This window comes from Somniosus microcephalus, chromosome 6 (assembly GCF_052327205.1).
Source record: "Somniosus microcephalus isolate GS21.2 chromosome 6, FLI_Smic_1.0, whole genome shotgun sequence".
Lineage (NCBI taxonomy): Eukaryota > Metazoa > Chordata > Chondrichthyes > Squaliformes > Somniosidae > Somniosus > Somniosus microcephalus.
The window spans coordinates 210,035,711-210,055,826 of NC_140992.1; the positions used below are offsets into that span (position 1 = coordinate 210,035,711).

Sequence of the window (20,116 nt, forward strand, 5' to 3'; positions counted from 1 at the left end):
CGTCTAAAAAGGGTCGAAAAATATTCAACATCTAGTTAGTGGGCTTCAGTGGTTAGCTTTGCTGAGAATCAGACCATCGACTATCGTTACATCGAGCCCACACTATATTCAGCTCTCAACAAATGAAAACAAGCTTGCTGCATAATTTTGTTTTAACACGAATGGACAAGTTCTTTGTTGGGATCAAAATTACAAAGCGAGGTCTGTTTTTTTAATTTTAATTTTTTACAGTGCCGGATGCAGCTAAAATCACCGACTGAATTTGAATGGTTGAAGCAATGCAGGTTCTACTTCAATGAAGATGCTGACAAAATGCAAATATCAATTACTGATGTGGATTTTACCTATCAAAATGAGTTTTTGGGATGCACTGACAGACTAGTTATCACTCCACTCACTGACAGGTACAAATTTTGCAACTCTGCACTTGAACTGCTGAAGTCTGATTGACTGATAGCAGTGTATTACTGGAATGTATGGGCAAAATGCTTTATTGCTGCAGATCATTCTGCGGGGGGAGGGTGAACAGCCAAAGGTCGTGGCCCATATCGATATCAGTGACACAGGTAGAAAGAGGGATGAGGTCCTGCAGGCAGATTTTAGGGAGCTAGGAAAGAGATTAAAAAGCAGGACCTCAAAGGTAGATTACGCCTGGTGCCACGAGCTAGTGAGTATAGAAATAGGAGGGCAGAGTAGATGAATGCGTGGCTGGAGAGATGGTGCAGGAGGGAGGGCTTTCGATTCCTGGGACATTGGGACCGGTTCTGGGGGAGGTGGGACCTGTACAGGCTGGACGGATTGCACCTCAACAGAGCCGGAACCAATGTCCTTGCGGGATGGCGGGGGGTGGGTTTGCTAGTGCTGTTGGGGAGGGTTTAAACTAATTTGGCAGGGGGATGGGCACCGGGATGCACCATTTAGAAGGGAGAAACAAAGTGCACAAAGGATTGGGAGAGACAGATAACACTAGAGTAAGAAATAGTAAGGTATTAGGTGGGGTCAGACTAAGAGAGAATACAAGAAGGTCTAAGAGAGGTTTACAGTGCATGTGTGTAAACGCACAAAGTGTGGTAAGTAAGGTTGATGAGCTGCAGGTGCAAATAGCCACAAAGGAATATGATGTTGTGGTGATAACTGTTGTGTATGTACCTTTAAGAGAAGAACTGATTCTATACTGCAGTACCGGCAGTGACCACCCCTGTATATAAAGCCATAGCAGGCTTCTGTATTTCAGTCTTGAGTTCCCCTCTGTTCAGTAAATACCTGTTTTATTGTTCTCCTGCAGTCCGAGTATTATTGATACCCTGACACTACACTGGCGACGGGCAGGTTTGAACTCACCTGCAGTACTGCATCACCTCACGGGGATCTTTTCCCTGAAGAAAAGCGCGGAAGGCGCCATTTTATTCCATTGGGGAAGAAGGAAAAGCGCGGGAGGCGCCATTTTATTCCATTGGGGAAGAAGAAAAAGCGCGGGAGGCACCATTTTAAATCACTCAAGATGCCGAAGAGTGGCAGTATCACTGCTTTCGACAATGAGGTAGAGGACTGGACCACGTATGTGGAAAGAATTGAAGTGTACTGTGAGGCAAATGAGGTGGCCGATGGAAAGAAGGCGTCGGTAATATTAAATTTGATGGGCGCGAGAACGTACGGCCTATTGCGGAATTTAATTACCCCAGCTAAACCAATGGAGAAAAGTTTTGAAGAGATTGTTAATATCTTACAGGAACACCTAAACCCTACACCGCTGCTGATAGCAGAAAGATTCAAGTTCCATAAAAGAAACCAGCACAAAGATGAGAGCAATGCTGACTATCTTACGGAACTACGCAAGTTATCGAAGCACTGCCAGTTCGGAGCAGGATTGGCAGACACCTTACGGGATAAGTTTGTCTGCGGGCTCCAGAGTGAAGGAACCCAGAAACGACTACTTTCGGAAAAGGACCTGACGCTAGAACAGGCTTTCAGCGTGGCAGTATCCTACGAAGCAGCAGCACGGGGAGCTGCGGAAATACAACAGAAACCACAGGAATACAGCGCTAACGAAATGGCGTATGGAGCAGAAAAGTGCTATCGCTGCGGCACAACAACCCATGATCAGAAGGACTGCTGGTTTAAGGACAAAGTATGCAGGCAATGTGGGAAAATGGGATACATAGCAAGAGTCTGCAGGTCGGGAAAGAAAACCAACACTACAAGAACTACTAAGGAAAAGTACAAGAAAGTAAAGAAATTGACAGACAGTAGTTCGGAAGATCAGGAGAGTGATTAGGACTCCGGGAGCAGGAGACTAAGTTGTCTAAAGTTACACAACGTGATCGCAAAGGAGGATCACCGAACCATTTGGGTCACCCTCATGATAGCAGGGTCCCCAGTAAAGATGGAATTGGACACAGGATCAGCCCTAACTGTCATGAATCGACGAGACTATGAGCGGCTATTCTCACACATACCCTTGAAGGACACGTCCATTGTATTGAAGACATACACGGAGCAAAGAGTCTACCCCAGAGGAAAAATAAGGGTGCCAGTTGAATACAACGGCAAGAAAACACAGAAACTGTATCTATATATAATACCAGATGGAGGACCACCATTATTGGGACGTGAATGGATCCGAAAAATACAATTGGATTGGCATTCCATTCAGGCGCTAACTGTGACTGATAAAAAGGATGATGACGTCACACCTGTACGACTGTCAAAAATTCTAACTGACGCGAAAGAGGTGTTCCAACAAGGACTTGGGACTCTAAAAGGAGTAACGGCAACGATAAAAATCAAAGATAACGCAAACCCAAAATTTTTCAAGGCCAGCCGTTGAAACAGAGCTGGAGAGTCTGGAGCGTTCAGGTGTGCTGTCCAAGGTGGACTGGAGCGAGTGGGCCACACCCATCGTTCCTGTAATGAAGAAATCATTGAGCAGCACGCCTGGGGAACCGAAGAAGGTTCGCATCTGTGGGGACTTCAAGGTAACTGTGGACCCAGTCCTGCACACAGTACAATATCCACTTCCACGGATAGAAGATATTTTCGCCTCACTATCTGGAGGGAAACGCTTTACAAAGATTGATCTGGCCCAAGCGTATCTACAAATGGAGGTGGAAGAAGCATCTAGGAAATACCTCACGATAAACACTCACAAAGGCCTTTACCAGTACAATCGACTGGTATTCGGGGTAGCATCAGCCCCGGCTATTTGGCAGAGGGCGATGGAACAAGTCCTGCAAGGGATCCTGGGGACCCAGTGTTATTTGGACGACATCCTGGTTACGGGCGAAAATGACAATGAACACCTTGCCAACCTGGAGTAGGTGCTCACGAGATTGCAGGAATATGGGCTATGAGCCAACCGCCCCAAATGCGAGTTCTCCAGGAGACAAATCTCGTATTGTGGCCACATGATTGATGAGGAAGGGTTGCATAAGTCGCCGGACAAGATTGAGGCTGTAGTCAAGGCTCCAGCACCGGAAAATGTGTCGCAACTGAGGTCGTTCCTCGGGTTGGTGAACTACTACCATAAGTTCTTGCTGAATTTATCTACAATTCTGCACCCACTGAACGCCCTGCTGCAAACTGGAGTAACATGGAAATGGAGTGATGAGTGTGAGCGTGCCTTTCAGAAATGTAAATGCCTAATCACTTCAAAAGAAGTATTGGCCCACTACAATCCAACACTACCGATTCGGTTAGCATGTGATGCGTCTCCCTACGGCATCGGAGCGGTGCTGTCACACAAATTCCTTGACGGTTCAGAGAGGCCAATAGCCTTTGCGTCGTGCTCGTTAACCTCAGCCGAGCGTAACTATGCCCAGACTGACAGGGAGGCCCTCAGCCTGGTGTGGGGGGTGAAGAAGTTCAATCACTATCTGCACGGGCAGAAATTCACCCTACTGACTGATCATCAGCCCCTGGTCTCCATTTTTAACCCAAAGAAGGGCGTTCCGGTGATGACGGCGCAACGGCTGCAAAGATGGTCACTTTTTCTAGTGGCACATCAGTACGACATAGAGTACAAAGGTACGAAACAGCATGGAAACACTGATGGGCTGTCGCGCCTACCGTTGCCTACGGTAGAGGAAGCACCTGCAGTGGACCCTGTTGAGATATTCCATGCGACCATAGTCGAATGTCTACCTGGTACAAACTCAAGTATAGAGAAGGAAACCCAAAATGACCCGACACTCTCTTGGGTCTATGATTTGACGGTGAAGGGATGGCCAGCACATGGCGACTCACTGTTGCCAGCATTCTCGCCAAGGAGAGAACAGCTGTCAGTGTGCCGGGGGACCTTGATGTGTGGATCCCGAGTGGTAATTCCACCCAAGTTGAGCTATCTTTTGCCCTGCCAGTACACTTTACACCTAATCCCAGCCTATTACCATCTCGTCTAGCTTCTAATCTCTTTTACTTCTTTTGGTTCTTTTGTTCTTTTGTCCGATCGCAGCCCTGCCTTCGATCTAGTTCCTTTTCTCTCCAGTTTTGAAGAAGGGTCAAACCCGAAACGTCAACTCAAATTTCTCTCCACGGATGTTGCCTGACCTGCTGAGTTTTTCCAGCATTTTCTGTTGTTATTATGAGAGATAGAGTGCTCAATGAGCTTCATGAGGGTCATCTGGGAGGGATAAAAATGAAGAGCCTAGCCAGGGCGTTTGTGTGGTGGCCGGGAATCGATAAAGAAATCGAGGATATGACCAAGAGATGCACAGGATGCCAGAAGGTCCAAAACGCTCCACCACAGGCCCCGCTACATCCATGGGAGTGGCCCTCATCTCCATGGCAATGGGTACACATTGATTTTGCTGGTCCAGTTATGGACTCAATGTTCCTAATCGCTGTGGACGCCCATTCGAAATGGCCAGAGGTCATCAAAATGTCCTCCACCACCACGGAGAAAACTATTGCAGTCCTACGAACCATCTTCGCCAGGAATGGCTTGCCAGAACAGATTTGCTCCGACAATGGGCCACAGTTTGTGTCCGAGGATTTCCAGAGGTTTCTGAGGAATAATGGGGTGAAACGTTACACATCTGCCCCATATCATCCAGCCACAAATGGATTGGCTGAGAGGTTTGTTCAGACCTTTAAATAGGCCATAAAGGCAATGTATAATGACGACATACCACTACAACACAAGGTGGATAATTTCTTGTTTGCTTACCGGAATGCGACACATGCAGTCACCAACCAAGCTCCAGCCATAATGTTCTTCAACCGAAGGCTAAGATGTCGCCTGGATTTGCTCGAACCAAACATAAGACAAGATGTTGAGGATAAGCAATTCCAGCACATAAATGAGAAGCCAACCAGGAGCTTCAAGATAGGGCAACCAGTCTTGGCCCGCGACTACCGAACAGAAAAATGGCAGCCAGGAACGATATGCACACAGCAGGGACCACTAATTTGAACAGTGGACGTTGGAGAGAGCATCGTGAGTCGCCATGCTGACCAGATTCTAGAGTCACAGGAACAAGCCAAACCCATACCATGAGCAGGTGCACCTGGTAATCAACCCGAAGTACAGATTGCGTCTACCTCAGAAGCAGTGGTATTGGAAGCTGACGAACCAACCAATGACAATGAGCCAGAATCAACTCCGCCGCAAGAACAGGATACTCGAGAAGGGCGCTATCCAGTCAGGATCAGGAAGCCTCCTCAAAGACTGGACTTATAAATGATTATTTCAGTTGATGTATATAGTACAGAGAAAATTGTAATTGTAATTAGTTATTATTTACTTGTTAAATGAATGTTATGTACTGTTTATCTAAAAGGGGAGGAATTGTTGTGTATGTACCTTTAAGAGAAGAACTGACTTTATACTGTAGTACCGGCAGTGACCACCCCTGTATATAAAGCCATAGCAGACTTCTGTATTTCAGTCTTGAGTTCCCCTCTGTTCAGTAAATACCTGTTTTATTGTTCTCCTGCAGTCCGAGTATTATTGATACCCGGACACTGCAATAACGGAGACCTGGCTCAAAAAAGGGCAGGATTGGGTATTAAATATTCCTGGATATAGGGTGTTCAGGAAAGATAGGGAAGGAAAGAAAGGAGGTGGGGTGGCAGTATTGGTTAAGGAGAATGTTACAGTGCTGGAAAGAGAGGATGTCCTGGAGGGGTCAAAAACAGAATCTATTTGGTTAGAGCTAAGAAATAATAGAGGTGCCATTACACTACTAGGTGATTTCTATAGGCCACCAACTGGGGAAGGACTTAGAGGAGCAAATTTGCAGGGAAATTACAGAGAGGTGCAAGAACTATAAAGTAGTGATAATGGGGGACTTCAACTATCCTAATATAGACTGGGATAGTAATAGTGTAAAGAGCAGAGAGAGGGAAGAATTTCTGAAGTGTGTTCAGGAGAACTTTCTTGATCAGTACGTTTCCGGCCCAATGAGGAAGGAGGTATTGCTGGATCTAGTTCTGGGGAATGATGTGGGGCAAGTGGAGCAAGTTTCAGGTGGAGAACATTTAGGGAACAGTGATCACAGTATCATAATATTTAGATTAGCCATGGAAAAGGATAGGGAGAAATCTAGAGTAAAAATACTTAATTGGAGGAAGGCCAATTTCAGTGGGTCAAGAACAGATCTGGCCAGGGTAAATTAAAATCAAAGATTGGCAGGTAAAACTGTAATAGAACAATGGACTGCCGTTAAAGAGGAGATGGTTCAGGTACAGTCGAGGTACATTCCCACGAGGGGGAAAGGTAGGGCAACCAAAGTCAGATCTCCCTGGATGACGAAAGAGATAGAGTATATGATGAAGCCGAAAAAGAGCACGTATGACAGATGTCAGGTTGAGAATACAAGTGAGAACCAGGCTGAATATAAAGTTCAGAGGAGAAGTGAAAAAGAATATAAGAGGGCAAAGAGAGGGTATGAGAATAGATTGGCAGCTAACATAAAAAAGAATTCAAAAGTCTTCTATAGGCATATAAATAGTAAATGGGTAGTAAGAGTAGGGGTGGGGCTGATTAGGGACCAAAAAGGAGACCTACGCATGGAGGCAGAGGGCATGGCTGAGGTACTAAATGAGTGCTTTGCATCTGTCTTCACCAAGGAAGATGATGCTGCTAAAGTCATGCTGAAAGAGGAGGTCGTGGAGATACTAGATGGAATAAAAATTGATAAAGAGGAGGTACTAAAAAGGCTGGCTGTACTTAAAGTAGATAAGTCCCCAGGACCGGATGGGGTGCATCCTAGGATGCTGAGGGAAGTTAAGGTGGAAATCGCAGAGGTACTGGCCATAATCTTCCAATCCTCCTTAGATACAGGAGTGATGCCAGAGGACTGGAGAATTGCAAATGTTACACCCTTGTTCAAAAAAAGGTGTAAGGATAAACTCAGCAACTGTAGGCCAGTCCGTTTAACCTCGGTAGTGGGGTAGCTTTTAGAAATGATAATCAGGGACAAAATGTGGGGTAGCTTTTAGAAATGATAATCAGGGACAAAATTAACAATCACTTGGACAAGTGTGGATTAATTAAGGAAGGCCAGCACGGATTTGTTAAAGGCAAATCGTGTTTAACTAACTTGATCAAGTTTTTTGATGAGGTAACAGAGAGGGTTGATGTGGTGTACATGGACTTCCAAAAGGTGTTTGATAAAGTGCCACATAATAGGCTCGCCAACAAAGTTGAAGCCCATGGAATAAAAGGGACAGTGGCAGCATGGATACGAAATTGGCTAAGTGACAGGAAACAGAGAGTAGTGGTGAACAGTTGTTTATCGGACTGGAGGAAGGTATACAGTGGTGTTCCCCAGGGGTTGGTACCAGGACCTCTGCTTTTCTTGATATATATTAATGACTTGGACTTGGGAGTACTGGGCATAACTTCAAAATTTGCAGATGACACAAAACTTGGAAGTATAGTGAACAGTGAGGAGGATAATGATAGACTTCAAGAAGACATAGACAGGCTGCTGAAACTCAGGTAGATATAAAAGATCCCTTAGCACTACTTCAAAGAAGCAGGGGTGTTTTCCCCAGTGTCCTGGCCAATATTTATCCCTTAATCAACATCACTGAAACAGACTACCTGGTCATTATCACATTGCTGTTTGTGGGACCTTGCTGTGTGCAATTGGCTGCCGCGTTTCCTGCATTACAACAGTGACTACACTTCAAAAGTACTTCATTAGCTGTAAAGCACTTTGGGATGTCCTGAGGATGTGCAAGTTGCTATATAAATGCAAGTCTTTCTTTTTTATGGCACTATTCAAGCTCAGATTCTAAAGATGAAAGGATAATGCGCTATTTCACTGTAGTATCCAGTCTCTAGTAATTGCCCGGAGTTTAATTTTGGATGCCTATCAGTTTTTATTATAAAAATATGTTAGAATTTAAGATCTTTTTATTGTTTTCGTTACATTTCCCAATTTTCCATTAGTATATAGTTTGTCATAAGCATGATGTTTTCTATCCATGCAGCTGTTTTCAGCACTTGGCATATAACTGTGTAAAGTAACAATTACTAGGAGCAGTGAGATGGAAATCATTTTTACTCTCAATATTGGTTCCCTGTGACCCTGAGCAGAATCAATTTGTTCCTTAAATTATGTACATTTCAAAACCTTCCACAAAAAACAAAAATGCTATAATTAATATCCAAAATCCGAGAGATAGAATTGTAACACAGTGGCACAGAATTTCCTGGAGCCATTGCAATGGCGCATCTACGACGTAGTTACGGTGCAAAAGTCACAGGAAGTTATGGAGTAAGTGACTTACACTATTACACATGACACGCCATAATTTCCTGGGGCTCTTGCGCCGCTCGACTGTTTCCTCTCGCCGAAACAGTGAACGACTAAATATAATAGCTCACCCCCCATTAAAGTCAACGGCGATTGCGAGTTTGCTGAATGAACACTACTTTGATCGTCGCTGCCACTTAGTCCGTTACAGAATGGCACTGGAGGACCATTAGTGACTAGGTAGCGGCGTAACTTAATGAACCTACCATGCCTTGTATTAACAATCAAATCAAATCCACTGCACCAGTTGTAAGTCAGATTTAAATGTATAGTGTGTTTCACAATATGCTTCAAGAGCATATAATAAATTAAAGCTGACAACCCATATTTGTGGGCAATAATCTCAAACACCAAATGTAGACAGGGCTCCAAAAAAAAATCATGGTCAATATTTACTGCATTTGTTATTTTATTCTAAAGGCAATTCCAGTAATACTTAACAGAAAAAAAGTATCACTTTTTTCAAAAACCAAATCCCTGTAATTTATATTCTCACAAGCACTGAGTTCACATAACAAGATACGTTCAAAGAAAGATCCACATCACACAAATAAGTTTTGCCCCACCAACAATTATTGATCACTGCATTATGGAAAGCAAATCTGGAAAGCCCTTGGTAGTAAAATTACTTAACATCAATAAGTGGGATTTATTTGGTTAATGCTAAGATTGCTGTGAAGCAATTTAAAGTTTAAGTTATAGTGTCCAAAGCATCTTAATTTATTGTTAGGCCTAAGCAATGTGAAGTAGATAGGTACAATTATTTGCAATAGTGGTTCCTCTTTGGATAATCCGATAATTGCTTCTCATTTTAATTGTCTACCCTTTGTGATCAATAAACTGTTACAAAGTTGATTTAGACTTTGCTTTAGGCAGGTACAGCACGGTTCATTGCCTGCAGACTTCTGCGGTGTTAACTCGCACATCAATAAGACAAATTGTAATTCAAATAACCTTATAACATCATAACAGTGATGGCTACATTACAAGGCAGTACAAACACAGCTGTAATGAGCTCTTTGTCCCTGAAAGCTGCCTGCAGTCCATTAAAGCAACAAAAATACCTAAAATATATTAACTAAATTACTCAGCCTAACCTTTAGACTGAGTGATCTTCACAACACCCAGAATTGTCCAAATTCATGCTGTTTTCCACAGAGTGTTAGAAGTGCATTTCATCTCCGATATTGCGAGGAGAAATATACTGATTTTAAAGAAATGAATAGGATTCTCCGATAGATCATAAATCAGATGAAACAAGCATGTATTTATTTTTGGAGTAGATAGAATTGTAGAATTATACAGCACAGAAGGAGGCCTTTCAGCCCACTGTGTCTGTGCCAGACAGATGTACAGACAAGTGTCTGGTTGGTGAGAATTAGTATCTGAGGATTGTATAACCAGGACAACTGAACATAAATCGAAATATATATGGGTGGGAGAGCAAGAGATTAGGTAAGAAATATAAAAAATATGAAAAAATTAAAATTGGGATTGGATCAGACCAAAACTAAAAATATTTAAATGTATATGTAAACCAATTATTTATTTGGCTGAATTAGTCATGTGTGTAGCTTTTCAACAGGTGCAGTTAGCTTGCACTGAGTGGTGCAATTCAAACTCTACTTATGGATGGACCTCCGAGGCCTTGGCCAAATCTTCAAAGGCAATGGATGTAAGGAACAGTATCAGTGAAACCTCGGGAACGTATGAAATAAATTCTGGTGTGAGGAGTCGGGGCATTTTCCAATTTGGGAAGTTATAATTGTTCAAATAGCATGGAATGACAACGTTGACAGAGAATGAGTGTCCAACTTACAACTAAAAAATACCAACCAGTGTTATTGACAACTTGAACAACGAGCCATACTTGTAGATAATATTTCTTTTGGTGCAGAGATGTCCATTGCCTACCCCACTTCTGATTTGCTGCTATCCTCACTGTGAAGTATTCAAATCAGCTTTCCAGTAAACTTTGTTATAAATTCGCCACTGGAGTACCAAGGTGCACTAATGGTCTAACTAATGCCATTCGTCACCAATATCGCCATTGCAGGAAATTCCGGGCCACTATTTTAATCAGGTAAAAAAAAAACTGGCCAATTGGCTGGTGCTTGTGGTTTTCTCAATCTTCCATGGAATAAATTTTTTGGATTCTGTCACCAATCATTGGCTTATCCTCTCCAATAAATTGCATTCCCTTGAGAGCTGTCAGCTTTCAATTCAATTTATACTGTGAATGTTTTTTTCAGATGCTATATCACTTTAGCCCAGGCAATGGGGATGAATATGGGCGGTGCTCCCACGGGCCCAGCTGGCACAGGAAAAACTGAAACTGTTAAAGACATGGGCAAATGCTTGGGCAAGTATGTGGTGGTGTTCAACTGCTCGGATCAGATGGACTTCCGAGGCCTTGGCCGAATCTTCAAAGGTAATGGATGTCAGGAAATGACCAGTCCGATCAGCTGCGGCTACCTGTTGCACAATGAGGTTGAATTAATCTATGCTATTTTTACTTATTATGATGTTAGGACTGTCGCAGTCAGGTTCTTGGGGATGCTTTGATGAATTCAATCGCATAGACTTGCCAGTACTTTCAGTAGCTGCTCAGCAAATAGCTATCGTCCTGACCTGCAAGAAGGAACGCAGAAAATGTTTTGTTTTTACAGACAGTGACACAGTAGAAATGAACCCAGAGTTTGGTATCTTCCTTACAATGGTGAGAATCAGTCACTTTTGTTAGCTGCTGGCTTCATTTTATAGATAAATTCAAAGAGAATATTTGATGGGATGCAAATTCTCCACCTTTGCATTATCGACATGACATTCCCTCTTGGTCGGGTCCCCTGTTTATATCTAGGTAATCCAACGTGGAGATTCAACATACAGATCCTCCACTGATTCAAACATCCAGCAGCACTATGATTTGTTTTAGAACAATATTCTCTTCAAGCTCAATATTGGAAGCTGTATTTTGTGCAAATTTTAGGAATTAGTAGAAGGCGGAATATAGGAAGGAGGATGACAAAGTCAAACACTGAAGCTTTAAAAAAGTTTGTCAAACACACTGATGCCAGTTATTGGAGTGTGGACAAAGCAAACCAGATACTCTTGCCCTGCCCTGCAAATGGATGTAATTGTTGTAGTGCTGCCTGGGAAATTTTAGAGTGTATTTAAACTGCAGGTTTAGCGTGGATCCAAAGTGATTTACACTCCACAGTGATGCTAAACTGCTAAGGGTAGATTTTCCACGTCCTTGCCTATGGCGAGGTACCTCGACCATTGCCGGTGTGTATCAGAAAATCTGTTCAGGGTGATGGTGTAAAACCAACCTGACTGGAGTGAAGAGGATTGTGACTCCCTGGAGAAGGTAGTTTTACACAACTTCTGTTTGATACTCCGTGAAGTGTAAATCCAGTGCAGCGTCGAATCTGGTTTACAAAGTGTTTAGCTGCACTTCCTCAGCACCTTTCAAACCTTTCTTTAGTTGAAATACTTAGAGAGCGGGATTCTGGCCTGCCCACTCTCTAAACATTTAATTTTTTAACTGTTGGATTGAGAGCTCTGTGTATGTGTGTACCTGGACATGTGCTTGTGTGTATCAGGACATGTGCTTGTGTGTTGTGTGTATCTGGACATGTGCATGTGTGTATCTGGACATGTGTATGTGTGTATCAGGACGTGTGCATCTGAACACGTGTATAAGTATCTGGACACGTGTATAAGTATCTGGACACATGCAATGCTCCCTTTTAAATAGGATGGTTAAAGTTGTAGCCAGGCAGGAGCCAAGCAAAGTAAACAGGGTTTCTGTCTGGCTGGAACCCGAACTCTGCAATGTAACTGCGACTTATCAAAAGTTTTTTTAACCATTGAATGTAGTGTAATATATTTAACTGAAAATGTAGTTTCCTCTTTAACTAACTAAGATTTGAAGTTTTTCTTTCACTAAATAGAATCCAGGTTATGCTGGGAGGCAGGAACTTCCTGAAAACCTCAAGATTAATTTCCGGTCAGTGGCAATGATGGTACCTGATCGACAGATCATCATCCGTGTCAAGCTGGCAAGCTGTGGATTCATAGACAACATTACCTTGGCTTGCAAGTTCTTTGTGCTTTACAAATTGTGCGAGGAGCAGCTTTCCAAACAGGTGCGGTGCCAGCCTGAACCCCTGAAAACTCCATATATTTCTCAGAAGAAGATAGTGTGCAGAAAAAGTTGGTGGTCCTCAGATGAGTAGAGAAATTAAAACGAGATTCAACAAAAAAGGCATATGACAAATCTTGGGGTAATAACGCAAACGAATATCAAGTGGGAAACAAACAATATAGAGGGAAAGCAAAAAAGTCTGAGAGAGAGTATAGAATAAGACTGGCAGGGAACGTAAAGGGAAATAGTAAAGGAGTTTATCAACACAAATTTAAAAATATAGTTAAAGAAAAGTTAGGGTCGATTAAAGATGAAAAAGGCTGAAGGAATGACAGAGATACCAAATGAGTATCCTGCCTCGGTTTTCACAGGATACTGTGGTAATGTGAATGAAGGAGCACAAGAGGAAGAGGTGGAGCAATTAGACAGGATAACTATAGATTAAGTAGTAGTACTGAAACAATTGTTGAAAAAGGCACTGGGCTCTGATGGCATGCATCCCAGCCTATCGAGGGAACTCGGAGAGGATACGGCAGAGGCACTGACCATAATCTTTCAAACATTCTTGGCTATGGAAGTTGTGCCACAGGACTGGAAAGTTGCCAGTGTAACGCCGCTATTCAAGAATGGAGAAAGAGATTAACTATGGACCAGTCAGCCTAACATCGGCAGTGGGCAAGCAGAATCTAGAGGCCGTAATAATACATGCAAAATTAATACTCATCCAGCAAGACATGGGTAAATTAAGGACAGCCAACATAGATTTGTGAGAGGCAAGTAATGTTTGACCAAGTTAATAGTGAGGCATTAACAGAGTGTTGATAAAGGAAATGCAGTAGATTTTATGTATAAATGATCTAGGCTAACTGAGAGCCTGTGTAAAGTCCCCTTGCTGCCACCACTATTGGTAACACTTCTTAGAGAGATCCCAAGGAGATTTATGAAAAGGATCTATTGTATTTCGATTTTTTTTTTAGCTGCGCTACCAACAAAATCTTGTAGAGTTAAAAAAAATAAATAGGTAATCCTCAAAACTGAAGCCATTTAGTCACCAGCAGATGTGGTCATCGTAATTAGTATCATAATGATCAGATTTTAGACAATGTATTTCAATGCCTTGTCACTTTTTACAGTGCTTCTTATTACAAAGTATGTGGTATTTTGATTGTAGTACCATACATTTAAAAGGGAACTGTGAACTTTACTATCTGAATGGTGTTCATAGAAAACACACAAAATCTGTTTATAAACTCTTTCTTTTTTTAATTAAAAATAAAGCATTATGGAGATCATAGGTGGTCCTGGGTGATGTGATCAGGCACTCTATAAATGGAAATTCTTTCCTTCAATAACTTGTCCCTATAGAAAAAACGAATAAACCAAAAATATTGCACATACAGGTGAAGTAAACCCAGTAATATAGTGCTGTCAGCGCACTGCTCTGTTATGTTCATGTTATGCTGCACTGTATGTCTATGCTTGATAACATAAGTCGTAGGTTTTTTCAGGATCTGTTGCGATAATGGGTTTTCTTGGTCTTGTGGTGTCACTGTGTGCAGTGAGGCTCAGCTTTCTGGGTGAGCTGGATGAAGTATCTAATTAATGGTCGCTGTTATATCCGTGTATCCTTCAATAATCAGATAACAGACTGCAGGGAACGATCAACAGGTGTTTACTGAATGAGGGTTCAAACTGCAACTGACTGTACAGATCACTACTCAGGGTTTATATACAGGTGTGGTCACTGCCGGTACGACAGGATACAGAAGCTGTAAAAAGTAGTTCTCCCCCTTAAAGGTACATACATTACAATTCCTCCCCTTTTAGATTAACAGTACCATAACACTCATTTAACAATTAAATATCAAACTAATTACAATTAACACTTTTAACATGCAACATTAACTGAAAATAGTCTATTTATAAATTCAGTCTTTGGGGAGGCTTCCTGATTCTTTCTGGATAACGCCTTTCCCGAGTGTCTCGCTCTTGGTGCGGAGGCGATTCTAACACCCTGTCGTCAGTTGATTCATCAGCTTCCAATGCTATTGTTTCTGAGGTAGATGCGACCTGTACGTCGGGTTCCTCACCAGGTACGTATGGCCGTGACATGGGGTTGACTCGTTCCTGTGACTCTAGGATCTGGTCAGCATGGCATCTCACAATGTTCTCCCCAACATCCACTGTGTACATTAGTGGCCCCTGCCGTGTGCATATCGTTCCTGGTTGCCATTTCTCTGTTCGGTAGTCGCGGGCCAAGACTGGTTGCCCTACATTGAAGCTTCTTGTCGGCTTCTCATTGATGTGCTGGAATTGCTTACTCTCAACATCTCTTCGTACATTTGGTCTGAGCAAATCCAGACGAGATCTCAACCTTCGGTTAAAGAACATCATGGCCGGGGCCTGGTTGGTGACTGCATGTGTCGCATTTCTGTAGGCTAACAGGAAATTGTCCACCTTATGCTGCAGTGGAATGTCGTCATCGCACATGGCCTTTACTGCTTTTTTAAAGGTTTGTACGAACCTCTCAGCCAATCCATTTGTGGCTGGATGATACGGGGCGGATGTGTAATGCCTTACCCCATTCCTTTTCATAAATCTTCGAAACTCTTCGGACACAAACTGTGGTCCGTTATCAGAGCAAATCTGCTCTGGCAAGCCGTTCCTGGCAAAAATGGTCCGTAGGACTGCAATAGTTTTCTCCGTGGTGGTGGAGGACATTTTGATCACCTCAGGCCATTTCGAGTGCGCATCCACGGCTATTAAAAACATTGAGTCCATGAATGGACCAGCAAAATCAATATGCACCCGTTGCCATGGAGATGAGGGCCACTCCCATGGGTGTAGAGGGGCATGTGGTGGTGCATTTTGGACCTTCTGCCATCCTGAGCAGCTCTTTGTCAGGTCCTCGATTTGCTGATCGATCCCCGGCCACCACACATAAGCCCTAGCAAGGCTTTTCATTTTCACCCCTCCCAGATGACCTTCGTGAAGCTCATTGAGCACTCTCTCCCTTAACTTGGGTGGAATTACCACTCGGGATCCACACATCAAGGTCCCCTGGCATACTGACAGCTGTTCTCTTCTGGATGAGAATGCTGGCAACAGTGAGTCGCCATGTGCTGGCCATCCCTTCACCGTCAAATCATATACCCGAGACAGTGTCGGGTCATTTCGGGTCTCCTTCTCTATACCAGCGTTAGTTACTGGCAAGCATTCAATTATAGTCGAATGAAATATTTCGACAGGATCCACTGCTGGTGCTTCCTCTGCAGTAGGCAGTGGCAGGCGTGATAGCCCATCAGCGTTTCCATGCTGTTTCGTGCCCTTATACTCGATTTCATATTGGTGCACCCCTAGAAAAAGGGACCATCTTTGTAGCCGTTGCGCAGTCATCACCGGAACGCCCTTCTTTGGATTAAAGATGGAAACAAGTGGTTGGTGGTCAGTCAGAAAGGTGAACTTCTGCCCGTGCAGATAGTGATTGAACTTTTTCACTCCCCACACTAGGCTGAGGGCCTCCCTGTCAATCTGGGCGTAGTTATGCTCGGCTGAGGTTAGTGACCGAGACGCAAAGGCTACTGGCCTCTCCGAGCCGTCCGGGAATTTGTGCGACAGCACTGCTCCAATGCCATAGGGTGATGTATCACATGCCAACCGAATTGGTAGTGCTGGGTTGAAATGAGCCAACACCTCTTTTGATGTGATCAATGCTTTGCTCTTCTGGAAAGCTTGTTTACATTCGTCACTCCACTTCCATGGTACCCCTGTTTGCAGTAGGGTGTTCAGTGGGTGTAGTACGGTAGACAAATTCGGCAAGAACTTATGGTAGTAGTTCACCAGCCCGAGGAACGACCTCAGTTGTGACACATTTTCCAGTGCTGGAGCCTTGACTACTGCCTCAATCTTTTCAGGGGACTTATGTAACCCCTCTTTATCAATAACGTGGCCACAATACGAGATCTGCTTCTGGAAAAACTCGCATTTGTGGCGATTAGCTCGGAGCCCATATTCTTTCAATCTAGTGAGCACCTGCTCCAGGTTGGCGAGGTGATCACTGTCATTTTCGCCCGTGACCAGGATGTCGTCCAAATAACACTGGGTCCCTGGAATCCCTTGCAGGACTTGTTCCATTGCCCTTTGCCAAATAGCCGGAGCTGATGCTACCCCAAACACCAGCCGGTTGTATTGGTAGAGACCTTTATGAGTGTTGATCGTGAGGTACTGTTTCGAGGCTTCTTCTACCTCCATTTGCACGTACGCCTGGGCCAGATCAATCTTAGTGAAGCGTTTCCCTCCAGATAGCGAGGCAAAAATATCTTCAATATCGGAAGCGGATATTGTACAGTGTGAAGGACTGGGTTCACTGTCACCTTAAAGTCCCTACAGATGCGAACCTTCTTTGGTTCCCCAGGCGTATTACTCAACGACCTCTTCATTACAGGAACGATGGGTGTAGCCCACTCGCTCCAGTCCACTTTGGACAGTACTCCTGAACGTTCCAAACCTTCCAGCTCTGCTTCGACGGCTGGGCGGATCGCATAAGGTACCGGTCTGGCCTTAAAAAACGTTGGGCTTGCATTTTCCTCTATTTTGATCGTCGCTGTTATGCCTTTTAGTGTTCCGAGTCCCTGCTGGAACACTTCTTATGCGTCAGTTAGCATTTTTGACAGTCGTCCAGGTGTGACGTCGTCATCCTTTTTGGCATCTACAGTCAGTGCTTGTATAGAATGCCAATCTAGCTGTATCTTCCGGATCCATTCACGTCCTAGTAGTGGTGGTGCTCCATCTGGCAATACATATAGGTCCATTTTTGGTGTTTCCTTGCCATTATATATAACGTTCACCCTTATTTTTCCTTTGGGGTAGACTTTTTGCCCCATGTACGTCTTCAAGAGAATCTTTGTATCTCTCAAGGGTATATGTGAGAATAGCCGCTTGTAGTGCCTTCGGTTTATGACTGTTAGGGCTGATCCTGTGTCCAATTCCAATTTCACTTGGACTCCTGCTATCTTGAGCGTGACCCAGATAGTTTGGTGATCCTCCGTTTTGATCACATTATGTAGTTTCAGACAACCCAGCTCCTTGCTTCCGGAGTCTGTATCACTCTTCTGTTCGTCTGAACTACCCTCCGTCACCTTATGTACCTTCTTGTACTTCTCCTGTGGAGATTTCTTGCTGCTGGTTTTCTTTCCTGACCTGCAGACTCTTGCTATGTGTCCTACTTTTCCACACTGTCTGCACACTTTGTCCTTGAACCAGCAATCATTATGGTCATGTGTTGTTCTGCCGCAGCGATAGCACTTCACTGTTCCGTATGACATTTCATTTGTGCCATATTCTTGCGGTCTCCGTTGTATCTCTGCAGCGCCCCGTGCTGCTGCTTTGTGTGATACTGCAATGCTGAAAGCCTTGTCCAGCGTAAGATCCTTTTCTGATAGAAGCCGTTTCTGGGTTCCTTCACTTTGAAGCCCACACACAAACTTGTCCCTTAAAGTATCTGCTAGTCCCGTTCCAAACTGGCAGTGTTTCGATAGCTTGCGCAGTTCCGTTAAATACTCAGCATTACTTTCATCTTTATGCTGGTTCCTTTTGTGAAACTTAAATCTTTCTGCTATCAGCAGCGGTGTGGGGTTTAAGTGGTCCTGTAGGATTGACACTATGTTTTCAAAATCCTTTTCTACTGGCTTCTCTGGGGTTACTAGGTTTCGTAGTAAGCCATACGTTTTTGCACCCATTGAATTCAACAATACCAGCACTTTCTTGTCATCTGGCACTTCATTCGCCTTGCAGTATACTTCTATGCGTTCGACATATGTCGTCCAATCTTCGACTTCATTGTCGAACGCTGTGATACTGCCACTCTTCGGCATTTTTGGGTGTGGTTAGACTGGCTTAAAATGGCGTCTCCCGCGCTTTCCTTTCTTCCCCGCTGCGGCTTAAAATGGCCTCTCCCGCGCTTTCCTTTCTTCCCCGCTGCGGCTTAAAATGGCGTCTCCCGCGCTGCTGCCAACGCCGCTCTCGGCGGTCCTCGTGGCAAATGGCGACACCCTGTGGGTTTCATGCGCTGCTGCCAATGCCGCTCTCTGCGCTCCTCGTGGCAATGGCAGCGCCTCGTGTTTTCCTGCGCGCCTCTCTCCCCCGTTGACGCTGCTCGGCCCTTGAACACCGGCTGCGCTCTGCTCTCGTCTCTCTCCCCGTTGACGCCGCTCGGTCCTGAACACCGGCTGCGCCCTGTGCGCTCTGCCCTCTCTCTCTCCCCCGTCGACGCTGCTCGGCCTTTTTCTGTGCCGCTCAGTCGGCTCTAGCCGCCGCTGCCTGGGAAGGGCCTGCGCAGTACCTGTTGCCAGCCCGTTTTGCTGGACCACCGTGACTGGAAAGCCAAGCCTGGCTCTCGACAGCCTCCCCTGCGATGCTCAAATCTCCGCTGGATGACTGGGCGGTTGCCTGTCGTCGACGCCTGTGCTTCTGGACTCAACCTCCTTCCACTGTTCTCCAGGAGCGAATCCCTGGGAGGTGATGCAGAGTTGCAGGTAGGTTCGAATCTGCGTCGCCGCCAATGTTATATCCGTGTATCTTAATGTTGTGTCCTTCAATAATCAGACAACAGACTGCAGGGAACGATCAACAGGTGTTTACTGAATGAGGGTTCAAACTGCAACTGACTGTACAGATCACTACTCAGGGTTTATATACAGGTGCGGTCACTGCTGGTACTACAGGATACAGGAGCTGTAAAAAGTAGTTCTCCCCCTTAAAGGTACATACATTACAGTCGCAAATTTACATTTTGTTGTGGATTTAGAAATTTGAAATGTGAGTTTCTTTCTGTGCCTGCACCACTGCCTGCTCCATTGGTTTGTCCGGTTTCAACTACATGGGGCTGGAGCTTTGGAAAGTGTTATTCTCAGTGATGCTTCATCAACCATCTAAAGCCACAAATAAAGAAGCAGCACTAAGAACAAGTCCCGGCGAAGCATCAGGCTCACAAAATTCAAATGGAATAAACCAGCGGGGCAAGAACATTCATCGCTGGCAATGCACAGAAGGCAGTGAGCTGAGAGCAGCTATTAACAGAGTGGATCTGTCTGCAGCTGGCCTTTGCGCACTTACGAGTAATCTGTGTTCTGTTGCATATAAAACAGGGAGTTCATTCAGGAGCTGAGCTGTACCTAGTCCGGGCTCGCTGTGCACTGGGATT

The 20,116-nt window shown here is 44.3% G+C and overlaps 1 protein-coding gene across 1 annotated transcript in view; it reads left to right on the top strand.

The window, feature by feature from the left end:
• Positions 1–20,116, top strand: part of LOC147116426 (dynein axonemal heavy chain 5-like) — a 345,860-nt gene that overhangs the window by 163,451 nt on the left and 162,293 nt on the right. Inside the window, exon 36 of the mRNA XM_085992043.1 lies at positions 11,018–11,196. Within this exon, the coding sequence (XP_085848169.1) occupies positions 11,018–11,196 (179 nt within the window). The remainder of the gene's footprint in view (positions 1–11,017; positions 11,197–20,116) is intronic.